This window comes from Castanea sativa, chromosome 10 (assembly GCF_040712315.1).
Source record: "Castanea sativa cultivar Marrone di Chiusa Pesio chromosome 10, ASM4071231v1".
NCBI classification, from domain to species: domain Eukaryota; kingdom Viridiplantae; phylum Streptophyta; class Magnoliopsida; order Fagales; family Fagaceae; genus Castanea; species Castanea sativa.
This window is the reverse complement of record NC_134022.1, coordinates 38,952,581-38,970,498: the sequence shown is the minus strand read 5'-3', so window position 1 is coordinate 38,970,498 and position 17,918 is coordinate 38,952,581. Positions and strand designations below refer to the sequence as shown.

General features: G+C 31.9%; 2 protein-coding genes across 2 annotated transcripts; both read right to left on the bottom strand.

The window, feature by feature from the left end:
• Nucleotides 1–8,202: 8,202 nt before the first annotated feature.
• LOC142612639 (uncharacterized) lies at nt 8,203–11,159 on the bottom strand. The gene is made up of 2 exons (XM_075784757.1): nt 10,645–11,159; nt 8,203–8,621 (listed from the first exon to the last, which is right to left on the bottom strand). The coding sequence occupies exons 1-2, from the start codon at nt 11,116–11,118 to the stop codon at nt 8,319–8,321; spliced, it is 777 nt and encodes a 258-aa protein (XP_075640872.1). The 5' UTR covers nt 11,119–11,159; the 3' UTR covers nt 8,203–8,318.
• A 2,281-nt stretch (nt 11,160–13,440) lies between these two features.
• LOC142612502 (uncharacterized) lies at nt 13,441–15,112 on the bottom strand. Its single transcript, XM_075784587.1, has 3 exons — nt 14,722–15,112; nt 14,380–14,529; nt 13,441–13,541 (listed from the first exon to the last, which is right to left on the bottom strand). The coding sequence occupies exons 1-3, from the start codon at nt 15,110–15,112 to the stop codon at nt 13,441–13,443; spliced, it is 642 nt and encodes a 213-aa protein (XP_075640702.1).
• Nucleotides 15,113–17,918: the final 2,806 nt, after the last annotated feature.

Sequence of the window (17,918 nt, the reverse complement as noted above, 5' to 3'; positions counted from 1 at the left end):
CAATCGAGAAGATGATGTTAGCATTTGAGTATATAACTGGAAAAGCAGTAGATTACATTTTTAATTAAATTTAAGGCTAAAATATAGTTTACAACTTTGATGTTTGGGCTAAAACTAGCTAGATTTAAATCTTTTTAAAACAGTCCAACTTAGTCCCTAATCACACACACACACACACACACACACACACAGAGAGAGAGAGAGAGAGAGAGAGAGTAATAAGTAACAATTTAAGGCCTAAGTTGAGTTTACCAATTTAGGGAGCAAGTTGAATAGTTTTGAAAATTCTTAGAATGGTTGGTATTAGCCCAAATATTAGAAGTGTTAATTGTATTTTACCTTTAATTTTAATTTTTATACTTTCTAAATTTATCTTTTATTTGAATTTGAATTTAAATTTTACAATCAATAAAGGGCATAAAATTTTTTATAACAAAACCTATGTGGCAAGCTATTAATAGCTTGTAAAAAAAAATGCCAAAGTTGGTCTATAAAAGAACCAATAATAATTTGTCACTTAAATTTTGTTTTGAAAATGTCTTGCATATAGTACTATTCTTTTAGATTTACTTTCTTTCCTAGTTTATCTAGATCAAAGTGGAGTCATATTAGTGACTCTATAATATCACACATTCACACTGCTTTCCAATGTGCCATCTAGAAGCTAGTACTTACCACCCTGCGTCTTTGTACAGGATCTAAAAGAATACAGGCATCCAAAAATTAGGATGATTTTATGCTTTTGAAATATTTGTGAAGTTTTTTTCAAAAAAAAGAAGAAGAAGAAATATATGTGAAGTAACCCTAACTTATGTTTTACTGGATCTTATAGGATCATATTGGGTTGATCCGTTGGATATATAAATAAATAAATACCAAATTGAAAATCTTATGTACCACAAGGAGCTGTAAACTTTTAAACATATTTGACATCTTTGGAACTATGACATGCACTTCAGGTCTGCATATTATGCAATCACACACTCACATATTGCAATATGGTAATAAACCGAAAAGGGGAAAAAATGTAGAAAAATTTCTTAACCTGTTAATTTGTTAACATAAAAATGCAGATGTTGTAAAGGTCAAAATTTTCTGCCAAATAGCATAAGGAGTGAGGTTGTTAATCAATCAATTTTTTTTTTAAGATTTAATAAATACAATAAGATCTAACTTATAACATTTGTTATATGATAATTACTCTTTACTCTTTTTTTTTTTTTAATACAAGATATAATTTCTACTCTAGCATAGTTTAAGTGTATATGTGTGTGAAACTCCCTCTTGGAGACTTGAACCTTGACCCATGCCCCTCACACCCGACAAGTATTTATACTTGTGGAGTGACCACCACACTAAGGATGCGCGGTGGTAATAATTACTCTTTACTATCATCTCACTAAGAAACCAATAATTTTTTTTTTTGTTAAGTGAAATTCAATCATAAATTTCTTATTTACAATAAGAGATTTTGCAAAGTAAGCTAACTACAAAACACCAATTCTAATCATTTGAGAGTGAGTGATTACTTTTGATCAATATCTCTAGCCACTTACCGAAAAATAGTTCTACTTACAAGAAAAAATGTCTCTGGCCACCAAGTCGCTTTCCAAGACAATACGTTGGGTGTTGAGTGTGAGCTTTCTGAACCTACCAGTTTATTTATCATGTTAGTGATTCATGCAAGCTGGCTAAAGATGTAGATGATAAAGGAAATTGTGCAGTAAAATAGGGCCCATAAAACTTTTTTTTTTAAGAATAAAACTTCTTGTTTATTCAAGTTAATAAATTGCATAGGATAAAGTTTCATTCCAAATTTAGTTTGGAAAAAAATTGTAAAGTTATGATTTACAATTATGTTTTATGTTGGCTTTATTCCATAACAAAAAGTGTTGTTTTTGCTTTATTTTGTTTCCTTGTATTTTTGTAGGATTCTATTGTATTGGGTTTAGTATTAAGTTGGTGAAGACTCAAACTTAATTGAAGATCAGTGCATTTCGTAACTATCTCGCGAGAAGTTTGCGAGAAGGGTTCCCGCGAAAAAGACATATAAGAAGCATATGACTAGAAGCTGAAGAGTCGTGTCAGGCTATCAATTTCGCAAGTGTCTCGCGGGTAAGGCCTTCTCGCGAGATACCAACAAAACTCTCTACTTGGAGGTTTTTTAAGTGTGACTTTCTTACTCTTCACCCACACTATATATACTTTCATTAACTACAAATGTGTAAAGAGACCATTTAGAGAGAAAAACCCTAGATAGGTTTTCTACAACACCCACGCCCATCTTTTAGAAAGAGAGCTACTAATCCTTAGTGAGAAATCATCCTAGCCTCTTCTCCTTCCCTCTCTCATTGCCATACCTTGGGAGGAGATTTGTACCCAAACATAACTCACACTTATTCAGAGTGTAAAGAGTGTTTTAGAGCTTGGGAAGTATTGGAGATTTGCCAAAAGAAGCCGATGAGGCTTAGCGGATGCAATTTGGCATATTGCGGGATCCAGAAAGTTAGAAAAGACATAACTTCATGAAGTCCGTTGGTAGCAGGAGTTTGGAGGACTCAAGTGCATTGGGTAGACTAGGCTTGGAGGGTCTTTCGTTATTCGTGTACTCTAACTTTGTTCTCTAGTAGGTCGATTTGCCGCTTGGAAGGTGGCGGAGAGGTTTTTCACCTAGTTCTTCGGTTTCTTTTTCGATAACAAATCGTCGTGTTATCTTGTGTTTGCATCTCTCTTCCCCACTCTTTTAACTTTCATTTTACTGTTATGATTTGTTGAATATGGCTTAGAGTAGTTGTATTGTTTGTTCGCTTGCATTTGCTTTTGTTTCCGCATTTAGATAAGTTAGAGTAAAATCAACCGAACCAGAATTTTTTATTTGGAATCTAAATAGCTTTTGTGTTTTTAACATAAATCCGACTTTTCAAAAATCTTTAAAGTCCAATTATATTTTTTTATTGGATGTGAATTTTGACAAATATATCATCATATTACGTTTTCTAATTATATTTTTTATACTTAAAAAATTTCAAGAAGATCAAAGATCAGTAGTTATGTCTTAATCAAATGTTTAAATTTCAAATTTTTGTAGTTTTAAATTATGCAAAAAAATGCATTTATGAATGAAAATGTATTTAACATCCAATTTGAATGAAATTTAACATGCATATTAACAACACAAAAAACATATAGTCCAATAATTATATTTTCAAAATATATAACCATGCTAATCTTCTAGTGAGAGTTTGAAAGATTTCTCTATAAATAATTTTTTCCTACTCTATATCATTTGTGCCCGATTGCGTCTCTCTGTCATCTTTGGAACAAGAAATTAAACCTTTTTCTTTTTCAAAAGAAAAAGAAAAAAAGAACTAGATCCTTGCCTTAAAAAAGAGAAAGAGGGAACGTGTTAAAACAAAAAAAAAGAGAAAAAAAGAGAAAGGAAGAACACATGATATCATTTGTTCTGATTTTAATTAAAGATTTGATACCTGAGAAATGAACAGGCAATAGCTAGCTTTATACAGTAACTATGGCCTATGAGGCCAAATCAGCGCTGATTTAATTTAATTTGTATCACAACGACAACTATAAGTCAGATTTTTTACTTAAATATTATTTTATATAACATTTATTTAATTTTTTGTATTAGCTTTTTTTTTTTTTTTTAAATCTATTCTTTTAGTTTTTTGATATGTAAAATTATTAATTAAGCTTTTGTTTTTCTGTTTTGCTAACATCTCGTTTCTAAATGATAATATGTCTGATTTACTTAATCTTCTTGTTACATAATCGAGTTTAAATAGGCTTTTATTAATCTTAATTTAATAAAAATTATGCAAAAGCAATGGTAACAAAGTTCCAAAAAAAAAAAAAAATCCAATCTTCTTATATAATCAAAATCATTAAATTTCTAACTATTTTTGAAGAATATCTTTTTCATTTAACATATCTTTCATCTAAATTTTATGATATAATTTTGATATTGCTAGTTACCAATTTATTTTGACATTCTATTAATTTTTCAAGTCTTTTTTTTCTCTTCAAAATTTTCAAATTAATCAAGATTATTATTGAAAGCTCGGATTTGTGTTAAAAACACAAGAGCTGTTTAGACTCCAAATTAAAATATTACGGTTTGGTTGATTTTACTTTAACTTAAACTAAGTGCGGAATAGAGTAAATGCGAGCGACCAAATAATAAAGCTACTCTAAGCCATATTCACCATATCATAGTAGTAAAATGAAAGCTAAAAGAGTAGGGAAGAAAAACACAAACACAAGATAACACATCAATGTGTTATTGAAGAGGAAACCGAAGAACTCAACGAAAAACCTTTTCGCCGCACTCCAAGTAGTAAATCGATCCACTAGACAATAAATTGGGATACACGAATGGCAAGAGACTCTCCAAGCTTAATCCACCCAATGCATCTAAGCCCTCCAAGCTCCTACTCCAACAAGACTTCTCGGAACTGTGTCTTGTTTAGCTTTTCGGATTCCACAATGTGCCCGATTGCTTTCACCAAAGCTTGGCTTCTTCCAATACTTTCCAGCAGTATCAAAAACTCACTTGATACTCAGAATGGGTGTGGTACGTATTTGAGCTATCAACCTCTTAAAGATATGGATATGGAGAGGTAGAAGTTGAGGAAAACCACAATGGATTATGTAGATGGTTGTGGGTATGACAATTTCTATCGTGGAAAAACTACTCGCGAGCTACTCGTGAAAACTTCTTTAGTCTTCAATGTTGCCTTAAGTCTTCACACTCTTTCTCACATAAAATATTATGTGAGATTGAACAAAATTACAATCAAATTTGGCATGGAATTAAAGCCAATACACAATAATTGTAAAAACACAACTTTACAATTATTCTATTAAAATTATGAATTATAAAATATTTATAAATAAAAGATATATTATTTACAATATAAATTATAAAATAACAACTACAAAAGTGTATCATTTCTTTCTTTCTCATGTCATAGCTATAGCTGTGTTTGTTATACACAAACTGTTTTATACATAGCCTAAAAAAAAATTGAAACTATTACTTGAATTTATGATTTCTAAGTTGGTGTGGCTAAGAGTGATATTAAAATATTATTTTTATGCCACATGCATGCTACCACATGACCTTAATAAAAAATATATATAAAATAAACCCTCAAAATCAAAACTTGAACTAAATTAAAATCCTATCACAGCATTTGTGAAAAAGTTTTAATTTCACTTTCGTTGTAATTTTAGAAAAAAATGGTGGATCAAACTAATAAAGTGAGTTAATTTGACAATTTCTTTTTGCTCTCACTGTTTGATTTGTGATTCGAAAGATTTGAGCTTCACCATATTTGGTCCTAGAGGTTCTCCCTTGGCCGTCCAGCAAATTTTTGGCTCTATCCCTACACTTCCATCTTTGAGAGCTCCTTGCATTCCAAGTTTTACTATAATTCATTTCAAGTTTTAACTTTTTTTTTTTTTTTTTTTTTCGTTTTTTTGTTCAATGGAGTCCTCTAAGTTTAAAAATGTTCAACAAAGGCTTCTTGTTAGCCTTCATTAAACTAATCTATTAAACACACCCAATACAACGTCATTTTGGTAATTTTAAAATATTTAATAAATAAAATTGTTATTTTATTATTATATCAATTTTTCAAAAAAAGGTTGATTTAAATTTTTTTTTTTTTAAACCAAAAACTAAAATCCATAATATCTGTTTTTGAGTTTATAAAGGCGGTGGCAGAGATATTGGTGGTCTTAGGAAAGGGGTGCAGGGATATAGTAAGACAAAGAGTAGTGAGAGAAGGCTCCTACGTTAGTAATACTATAACCACAAAGGGTAAGACTTAGATACAGTGCTTAGATACTGTTCTTTAGGTTCTCTTCTTAAAATTATGTTATGTGAATTTTTTTCTCATGAGATGAAAGTGTATTTTTTAGTTAAGTAGCCACATGGCTAAATTCTAAAAGGGGAACCTAAGGAACAATACTTAAGGTATTATACCTAAGTTTTGTCTAACCACAAACTATTTTACAATATTTTTACAAACTATAGTTGTGGTTAATTCTTATTAGTTATCAACTAAACCCATCACTAATATCACTTTTTTATTTACCAATAACCACTCACCACATCAATAGTTTGTAAAAAAGTTTATTACTCTAACAATTTCCCTTCTACAATGCTACAAAGTTGGGGAAGGGTTTGTAAGCCAAAATGGGTATTAATTTACCCCTAATTTGAAACTATTTAGCAAAATATCCATGTTTTTGGAACTTTATTTTAATAAAATCGAAATATAGGTGAAACTCGATATTAGAAATGTTGACTTCTACACATATTTTGTTACTTAATTATTTTTGAAAATTTAAGTGGAACTTGACATTCTAATTAAAGATATACATAGAACTCGATTTTAAGGTTATCAAGTTTTATACATATCTTAGTTTTGTTACAATAGAGTTCTAAAACATGGGCATTTTGCTACATAATTTTCAAATTAAGGCTAAATATCCATTTTTCCCAGGTTCGTATTTGTGGAGAAGAATCAGAGGGCTTTTTTGTGAGAGAATTGGTCGTTAGACAACTTCTCTGTCTTCCCCGTTGCTTTTGTAGGTAATTGAAAAGAAGAAGTGCTTTTCAGTTTCCAATACATTTTTGTTTCCAGTTTAATTTCGGATCTTTGAAGTGAAATGTTTTTGGGTTCTATTGTTTGGGGCAAAGGAACTTGGGCTTAGCCGAAGCTCCTTTTTGTTGACTAGTATTGGGCTTCGCAGGTCTGGGCCGGTTGTGTTTTTCATTTTGCTTATGACATCCCTCCTTTCTTGGGATTCCGTGCTAGCCTCAAATCATGTTGTTGTTGAATACTGACAAGGCTAGTAGCCAAACTTTTGTGGTCCCGGGCTGGGCTTTTTATGGGCCCATTTTTAGTCAATCTCATGACTACCTTGCACGGACTCCTGTCTATAATCTGAGTTTGATTTTGTCGGTAAATGGGCCGGTGGGCTTTGGGCCTATTTGATTTGTTATCCAAAGCCTCCGGAATACACGTTATGGAATTGAAACGGCTGCGACAGTACTGTTAGTGCTTCACAGATTTGTAATAATAAAATGCATCGCGGGTCTTTTGCCTTGTACTTTAACGTTAACTTGCTTCAAAATGAAAATTACCCTTCATTCTCATCAAGAAGGCTAAGACAAACAGAACCCTAACCCTTGTTCCACCCTATTTTGCCTCCATGGGTTTCTAAAGGATGTTGAGATCTTGAGATTGAAATCAAATCAGCTAGCTAGGTAATAGCAAAATGGTTCTACGTACTTTTTATCCGTACTAGTCTCTTTTTTGACTAATGAGGTGCTAACAAGGTATGGCTCGATCTCTTTTGTGTAGGAAGCCACTATCTCTCATCAACCTGAAACTAGCAGTTCATCAAAGGGCGTCGAGCATGACTCTCCTAAGTTAGGGAAAAGGAATATGTTACCTGTCTTATTTGCTGCCCCTTCTTTAACCATTGAAATGTAAGTGAGGTGCAATTTTTTTTATTTTTTTATTTATTTTTTTTCTTTTTGGTGCAAGAAGCTATATACCATTTCTGTTGCAAAGTATTGAGGGTGCTATTTGTAAGGTAAAAAGTAATGCACGAGTAGGCAGTTATGAATCATGATAGCTCTACACAAATTGTTGAGACTCCCAAAGATAAAATTCTAGTCTTATAAATATCCTTCGGCAATTGCAGAACATCTTGCTAGTATTTACTAAGAAGAAAGATAATATTCAATAGATCACACACACGGTACAAGTTGATCATCACAGGAAATAAATAAATGACTTTATATATATATAAATATATATATATATATATATATATATATATATATATATATATATATATGTATATATAAATCTGACTCACCAGTGGGTCTTGATTCAATTTTATTTATATGTAAATAAATTAAGACTCTTGAATAAGCTAGGAAGCAACAATTTTACTTAATGTTTAATAAGAAAACCAGCCGGAGTTATTAGGTGATGATGACGTGGGACTTTCTTGAAGATAGCCCATGTCAAATGAAAGTACAATGGAAAGCCCGCTATAGCAAAGAATATTAGCAGCAAGACTGCCCATGAATATGATGGAAAAGCTGCAGATTTAAGCTTTTCTCTTAGAATGAAGAAGTGTGCTGCAGAAAAAACATATTGCGGTTGATGCTATAGACAGGTAGAACGCAGTTAAAGCCAACAAAAGCTTCATTGGTAGGGTACTACGAAAACTGCTTTCTTTGTGACCAGAGGTGAGGATTACAAGGAACATGATCACCGATAACAATGAAGAATAGAAGGAGACATAGGATGAAATTGCGAAAATATTAAATGCCAGTTGCCTTTCGAAGTGAGGATTGCCTTCGTCATCCACGTTACCAGGCACGGTGGTTGACATGTTAAAGGCAACCGTGACAAAGAGACCTGCAACAATTGAGCATGCATTTGATGTGTCGTGTAGCCACTTTCCACCATTTTCCACAAGATCTCATGTTCTTTCATGAAGATCTTCCCTGGAGTTTTTCCTTCATTATTGGAGAGATGAAGGAAGCCTCGTGGCACGGAGTTCATTATGTGCTGTGTTCATTAAGACCAAAGGAAACAATGGCAACAATAACAACAAAAGAATAATGGCTATTAGGATTTTGGAATTTCTTCAAGAAATTTAAAAAAAAAAATTGGAATTTTTAATTTTTTTTCTCGGGCTATTGTATATAATAGTGGTAGGCTAGCCCACCAAAATTTCCAGCCATTGTTGCATGGATTCAAAGTTCGAATCCAAAAACTATTTTCCTTAATTATATATAGACACTGGACCATAGGATCATTAACAAGGTTACGAATCCAAGTCCAACATATATAGTTCTCCCATGATTCTAATTTACATTTCTAGCTTTGAAATGATATGATTTACATTAAACAGAAAGATAAAAGTATGGTTGTTTTCTTAAATTCAGTTTATTTTATTTTATATCTAAAATTTAGGTAATATAAACTTCCAAATTTACAATTTATGCATTTACTTTTGGACATTAAAATGTGTAAAACAAAAAAGCTAAAACTAAAAGAATGGTTATCCAATTCTTTCATTGTATCTAAGGTTTGTGTACTTGAACGTTAGACCTAGAAACTTTATTTTTAAAGCCAAGACCCAACACAACAAACTTTGGTACAATCCTAGAAGAGCAATTGACTCCATGACGTCAATGATCAAGAAAGGTTATCAATTGGCACCCTAAACGTGTATCATTGCCCAAGTTTTTCCCAAGTTAATGTTGCAAGTGGTTTAAATACAATGTCATGTGTCATAATTTAGTCATTTTACGTAAGCCCTAAGCCCGTACCAACGATGTCAATGATACATGTCACTTGCCATGTCAACAATTCCTCTTTTTTATGTGACCTGAATTCTCGAACTAGTTTTGATCTGGATCTAATACTACTAAACTTTTGACTTTTTTTTACTATTGACTCACCCTCTAATTGTTGACTTTTGACAATTGATTTGACTAGTTGACTTTTTCAATTAAGCCTATCATGTTTTTTTTTGGGCATAAATTTTTATTTGGATTGTTTTCTCATGTAAGGCTCAAAAATACTCAAATTGGCACATTTGGGCCTTATATATACCAAATTCACCAATCCACTTACAAATTTATATCATATCATGTGCCAGTCTATCATTCATCTAATTTGGTCACTTTCAAGACTTTATTAAAGCCAACTTTGAGGGATCTTTACAAGCTTTTATTTTAAACTTAAGGCATCATCAAACTTCTACCTTGAGTTTGAGGGAAATTGTTAAAAGTAATAATTGTAATGTTTACTATTGCTAGGATGTGCCCATGTGATGCATGACTTTATTCATAATTGTATTAACAATTAGTGAGCCACTTGGTAAGGTTCGCAACATTCAATAAATATTTAAATTCATTTAAATTATTTTGTACAAACTATTGGTGTAATACATACGCATATTAAGACATTTGGCACAAGCTTTATTAATTTTTTTTTTTGTTCATAATGTTTTAATAGTTTATATTGAATTAAACTTAACTATCAAGAATTTACTCAAAATTATAAGGTTTAAAACACAAACAATATAGTCTTACGTAAAGTAAATTATTGGTTGTGTAGTTTAATCTAGGATAAACTATCTTTATATTATGGAGAACTTTTTTTAATAATTAATGAGAATGTATGTACTTGGTGCATAGAAAAGTTTGCTACCTTGCCTAACCACAACTTTTAGGAACCAATTTTTGTTATATAGTATATGATGTAATGACTTGAGAGTCTAAATTTAGTGTAATGTCCAGTTAGACTAATCCTAAATTCCAAATTCCTAATCTTTATATATATATATATATATATATATATATCTTGCTTAAGGGTTGTTGTAAACATGAATTAAGTATACAGTACAAATATAACTTCTAGAGTTTTATCCTATAGGTATAGGTGGTCAAACCTCAAACCACATAATTTCCTTACTTGGATTGGTGCTCGTATCTTTGTTTCTTTGATTAATAAGAGTATTACTTATTTTATTTATCCCAAAAAATGAAAGAAAGAAGAAAAGTGCACTTTGGATTCATACCTCATACCACTTAATCTCCCATTGCATTTGCAATGCAGCCCCAGGAATTAGGCCCGACTTCTGCTTTCGTAGTTCAGGCTGTTCAGCAGCAAGGTGCAGTGCGCTATTCCCGTTTTTATCCAGTTTATGAAACATACTTTCAATCCGTAAATGGCCTTTGCGGAATAGCTCATATACTTGTGTTCGTCTGTACTCGGCTGCCAACAGTACTATATTTTTTCCATCTCTCGTTTCGTCATGGATAGCCATTGGAAACTTGTGTAGTATTCCCATAACCATTTCTTTGATTCCAGTTTTTGCCGCAGACAATATGGGTGTCTCTTTCTCTACCTGTGGCTGTATATGACACTCCGACTCAATATCCCTATATGCAGCAATAAAACGTAAGTCTTCATCTTCATATCTAGTTAGCCAAGGGTTCGTCCCTCCGTCGAAGTAGTGCTCTACGCTTATAGGTTTGAAACAAAGTTTCATGATCTTAACGGTAAATCTGGGCGTCTCTTTTATCTTCTTTATTTCCCCTGATCCTCGGAACCATATAACAGAATATATATTATGAACCAAATATATTAATGTACATATAGTTACATGAACACAGGGCCGAACCAGGATTTTAATTCGAGGGCCAAACAAACAATTTTTTAATGCAAACTAGTGCTATGTTAACAAAATATTAGTATGAAAAGTGCTGAATATGGCACTAATTTTACAAAGGCTAAAACATAGATATCGTTACTCAAATGCATATATTAGACTCTCTAATTAAATTCAAATATATAGCTTTATTTAATTTAATTGTCATTGAAAAGTAAAACTGTTTGCATGTGTTTCCTTAATAAATGCAAGTATGTATTTAAATTAATTGGGGGTGCATCTAAGTTTTGCCCTTTTACAACAAGCTCACAACAGTAATGTAAGATCAATAACATAATAAATAATTTTTTCAGTAAATAAAAAAATACACAATAAATAAAAAAGAATAATACTTGGGCTACAAACTATTTAAATTTTTTATATGTAAATTGTTGATGTGGCATGTCCAGCTATCTTGGGGAACTAAGGCTGTCACCAAATTTACTAGTAATTCTTAATTTTTTCTTTATAGGATACTAATTCTTAATAATTAATTGATGACGTTGTGGCTTTTTTTTTGGGTTGGTACCGGGGCATTGCAGTTTGTAATCTTTGATAGAGAAATTAAATGGATTGTTGGTTCTGAGAATTATTTGAAAAAATTGATTGTTTTTCAATGGGATATGAATGCAAATGTGCTTGGTTGGCCGATTGGAAATTGCATAGGATGAGTGAGAAAATTACCAAACGGAAAAAATTTGAGATAATATTGAATTTCATATCTGATGTAAAAAGTGGGTTGTGAACATTTTTTCTGATCGAGATAGTCATGGTGTTTTGATCTAATTAAACCAGAGGGAGAGAACGTTATGTTTTTGCTTGTGTTACAATATTGTAAACCTAATCTTTCATAGAGGTTACAAGAATTCTTCAAAATGGATCAAGAGAGTGATAAAGATATCAGAGCGAGAGGAGGTGGGTACAGTTGTTTGCAGCAGCTAGAACCCTCCATTTATTCGGAATGATTTGTATTTTTCTTTTGAAAAACCCAAATATTTGTAGCTAAATTTTCCATAATTTACTAATTAAATAAAAGTCATATATATCTTCTAATTACAAGTCAAATATTTTTTGAACTAATTACTGTTACCAAGAAATAAAAAAACGGTGTTACAAACAATGAACATAAAAAGGTCAAACAACTTAACAACAAAAGTATGTTGAATTTAAAAGAATTTTTTTTAAAAAAAATTAAGAAATATGGTGTGAAGTTCAGAGAAAGTAAAAAACTTCACACACCACACAGCTAAATTTGATCTCAGAGTGCATAATCACAGGAATGTGATGTCTAATTTTTTTTTTATTTTTTATTGAGGCCTTTTGATAATTTTTAAAATTTTTTAGGGGGCTAAGTACACTTAATTTTGTATTTAAAATTTAAAATTTTACTTTTATATGTAATATTAAAGGTGGGCCATCACCCCTATGGGTCTGGCCCTGCTTGAACATCTTTACTATGCTAACCTCTTGTGGACACAACTCAAAGGTGTGAATGAAAAATGTAAATATGTACATCCAAGTGGAAATTGTGACTCACGTTTTCAATGCAATTTTCATATGTGTAAATATGTGTGTAATAAATAGTGTACACCACCCGTAACAAGTATTTTTCATTAAGATTTTCCTATTATTAAATGGAGAAACATAAAATAAGGAAGGCTAAAAAGTGGAAAGGATGGTGTACCAAATCCAAGAATGCGCTTTATTCCTCTGCAAGCAAATGTGATAATCATACAGGGGGCGCAACATTATTTCCAAAATGAATAATGCTTATGATCTTCATTTTTGGATCCTTCACAAAATAAGATTAGATTATTATAATGTGCAAATAGTAAGATTCACTAGTTGTCTACCTTTGGATGTAGTTTTTTGCTGAAAAGTTGTACCTAAAAAAAGATAGGCTTTAGAAAGAAAAAAAAATACACAAACAAATAAGTTAAGAACGTATTAAAACAAAAATTTAAAACCTAAAAGAATAGAATTTTATGGGCATAAAGGTAAATGGCATATGTAAGATTTAGCATAGTACTAGAAGGTCATTAGAGTATCCAACCCAAAAATTAATAGGTGGAGAGGATCAACTTGTACATAAACCTTTACTAAGTCTTGAACCTAACCGATGCAGGATTCTTTAGCATTATAAACACACTTGTTACAATTGCACTACTCACCTTCATGTCTCGATTTAGCAGTAACATTCGATCTTTCAGGATTCTCTTCATCAGCATTTTTGACTTTTTCACATACTTTTCCTATAATAGCCACTAGAGATTAGGAGAGAAATTAGGAACTAGTTTGGTTATGTGACTAAGCACACACATAATTAGATATAAATATAAAAGAAAAAAGAAAAAAGAGAGGCTTTTCATTGGTTATGTATTTTTGTGTGTTAAAATTTTTGCTGGGGAAATAATATCGGAGATTCCAAATGAGAAGCTAATATAGCATACATGGACATTATATTTAACCCCAAAACTTAAGTTTATAGACTTGAACCAGTTATGTTATTTTAAGTATTAATCATCGCCAAGGGTTTTATAGCTTAATTGCTACTTTCCTATATATAAAATGCTTAGGGCTCTAGGGAGAAAAAATTTCGACTGCTGCTTATTCCTTCCTTCTAAATAAAAAAAAAAAAAAAAAATCACTCATTCATTCCAATTGCCATAATTTGTTTTAAAGTGATTTTTTAAAGTGACTTTAACTAGTTATTCTTAATGTAAGATTTTATTTCACTTACCAATTTTTTTTTTTTTGAGATAATTTCACTTACCAACTTGAATTATAGTCCACCTCCACAGCAATTGAAGGAAGCTGACGCATGTTTGGTAGTTCTCTGGAAATTTCTGTTCACGCCTTTTATTCAATTGTCTTGTACGACTCTTATTAATTTTTTTAGGCACGTCAACCGGTGTCCCTTCGAATAAACAACGGAGGATAATGATATGTAATGCAGTACAACAGAAATATTTCGAAGGTATAATGTAGAAAAATTATTAGGTGTGCTAATTGCACCTAATAATCTCTCGTGAATGTATTGAGCAACTCGGATTTCAACAACTAAGAGCATTCCCATCGGCTTGACAATTTAGTAACACTTACAATGATAAATGATGATGCTCCACCATCCAAGGTGGCAACCACTTCGGAAGGCAGAAGGCTTCTCTGCTAAGAGATGGATCGGCAATGTTCCATTCTCATCCACACAAGTAGCAAGTTCTCCGTGTAGGAGAAGTATACGATATGCCAAATCTGTCAACCACAACGTTTAAAATATGGTTTGGCAAGTATCCAATCAGCCAACCAATTTCACCAATATACAGTAGATTCCATGATTTTGTTACAAGTAAACATGTAGCAACTATTGGTTTAAACATTAGTTTATTATATTAAATTATCTGACAGGCATGAAGTGAATTTCAACAAATTAATTAAAATGCTCACCCCAATACTCCCTTTTGATGGCGCAGTGTAGAATTGTCTCACCATCTTCTTTTCTATAGTAGGATGTGTCTAGGTGTCTTTCACAGATGGAATGGAGGTGAAAGAAAATCTCTGTTCTACCAAGCAGAGCAGCCAATAAGAGAGGGCTCTTACCCTCCTTGTTACGTTCATTCCCCATTGATGGATCAGCTTCAGCAATGCAGACACACGTACTCAGACTCCCTGTTGATGCTGCCACATGCAAAGGGGTGTTCCCTTGATCGTTTTTATATTGTAGAACATTCTTGAACTGGTCTTTGTTAGCATGAATTACTTTCAAAAGTTCCTCAACAATATCTTCTGAGCCATGGGCGATAGCTAAGTGCAAGACTGTTTCCCTTAACATCGCCATCACCTTGTGAGCCTGATCAAAATGTTCCCGATATATGTTGACAACTTCAGCCCACCGCCGGGACCTGATTCTTTTGTATATATTTTTTTCAAAATTGTCTGTAATTTCTTCCAAATTTTCAAGAGCAACTGGACTAAACACCCTGGAGAACATACTTCTATTTTATGAAAAAGGTATGTTTGTGGAGCTCACATTACCGGAACTGTCTATCAATTTTTATAGTATCAAGTATCAACAAAGCCCAATGATGTTGGCACAGGTAAAAAAGAGAAAAGAAAAAGAAAAAAAGAAATGAACAAGGAAAAGTGAAAGAAAAAGAAAAAGGAAAAAAAAAAGTGGATAATTAATTGTTCCATGCTGGGAACTTGTAGTGCTACTACCACATGTGCTGTGAATCGAGAAGGCAAAGGCCCTAATGTTCTTTTAGTGCTAATAAATACCTCTTATTCAAGGAAAAAAATCCATATTAATTAACATAACAAGCAAATGAAAATCAACATTAAAACAATCAAGTGCACAGTGTAATGATTATATTGAGATACAATTGATGTTGGACTAGCCTTATTATTATTATTATTATTATTATTATTATTATTATTATCATCATTAGGATTTATGTGATTTATGTTAGGAACTTATGTCATTTAAAATTGACTAATTCTTTGACAAAACGCACTTTACTTGTAATTGGGTAGACTTATGATGTGTTTAATATTATAAGGAATAAGAGTTCAAGTCCAAGTGTTACCATGCAAATCCGTGCAAGAAATAAGTGAAGAAGCGCTGAATTTTAAAACTTGACAGCTAACTCAACAGATAGCATCTATCGAGATTTAAAAGGCTTATTTAGCTCGATACTCGACAGCTTGTCGATAGATAACGTATCTATCGAGATTTATGAAAATCAGTTTTTTAGATCTGATTTTACTCTAATTCGTGTGTACATGTGTAGGGTTTCTTTTCTTACAATCCTAGACATATATAAGACTTATTTTAAAGGACGTCACATAAGAGAATATAAGGAGAACACATGCAAAAGGTGACTGATGCTTTATTCTTTTTGAAAGAAGCTATGGCGTCTTTGGGTCTTAGGGTTTTGTAACTAAGTGCTTTTTAATCTTCATTATTGATAAAGTGAAGAATTTTGCAGTTAACATCTTCTTCAAGTTAGTGTGTTAGTCACATATTGGGAGCCGTGCATCATTAATTATTCATGTACTGGGATTCGTGTAAAAAAGTGGCGTTCATATATTGAAGAGTTTAGAGGTTCTAAAGCTGTAAAAGGTTTCTGCGGTAAGTTCATCTATGGGGATTATAGAGTCTAGAGATAAAAGTTTTGTACTAGATCTAAAACTTTTCTTTATTATAGTAAATTGCTTTTCGGGAAGGTTTCTTCCCAGGTTTTTTACTGTGAAACTAGTGTTTGAGTTATCATATCTTGATTTTTTTAGGTTATCATATCTTGTCTTATTTAATTTTCCGCTATGCATGATATTGATATTATATTGACGTTAATTTGTTTTAATAAGGTTTATTTATAATAAATCTAATTAACAACTTGGATTTAAAACTTATTAATTCTATCAACCGAAGTCTAAATTTCCTAACAATTATTATTATTATTATTATTATTATTATTATTATTTGCTTCTTAGGATTTTTGAATTTCTATAATCTTTAGCTGATCTAAATTCCAACTTCTAAATTCTATCTTGTACGATCCGAAATATATAAGCAGAATATAAACAATACTATGACTTTGTGAGAGTGACGTTTCATTCAACCTACTGTTTTTCAAACAAATGGAACCTTGTCATTGAAAAAGCGAAAGACTAAAGTGGGAACATTAACAAGTTAAATGAGAAAGCATTCATGGGATCATCAATTGTGCATAACTTTAAGGAAACGATTGAAATGGGAGATATGAACTTGCATGCAATAACTGTAGAAAGGCCAATATAATGGTGTTATCATGTTATGTACATCAGTTCCAAAAAAATGTAGACTGTCCAACAAGGACAACGCTGCCTGCAGACCAGAATAGCAGGCCTGAGCATCCACGTCCGACACCAAATACGGGAGAACCACTTAAACCCCATTATAGAAATCTCAGGATACACCACTGACAATCAAGACCTCAGTTTGGTGAAAATTTTTCACTCCTCTGAGGATGGTTAGAGCAGAATTTCTATTTTGTATCAAATAAAAAAAATACTGAAATTAAGGAAATACAAAAAAAAAAAAGTACTAATTGTCTTCTTCTTTTTTCCCTTCTGACAATCGAAAAAGTAATAATAATTAAATATTGACAACTGTTCCATATAAGGAGTGACTCCAATATAATATAGTAACATATATATAGAGCAACTAGAATCAATGTCTAGTTTCTCAGCCAAAAAAAAAAAATCTATGTCTGGCTCCTGAGCAAAAAATAAGAATCTATGTCTGGCTAGTTGTTTCTCAAAAAAAAAAGAAAAAGAAAATAAAAAGAATCAATGTCTAGTTACTTTCTATAATCATATTTTCCCCTAATTTAAGCATTGGATCTATTTAGAGCAGTGTTACATTAGTAACATGTCTTGTTGTTAGTACTTAGTAGGCGTCTCCCGGATTAGTTCGTGTGTAATGAACTGCTTCAACAGGAAAAAACCGTGGCAAGCATGGTTTCTTTGTCATCTTTTGAACAAGAATTTAGCTTTTTCCTTTGTCTATACCAAAAAGAAAAGAAAGAAAAAGAAGAAAAAGAAAGAAAGAAAGAAAGAATAAAACCTTGCATAAAAAAAGAGAGAGGGCTAGAGGGGGACAA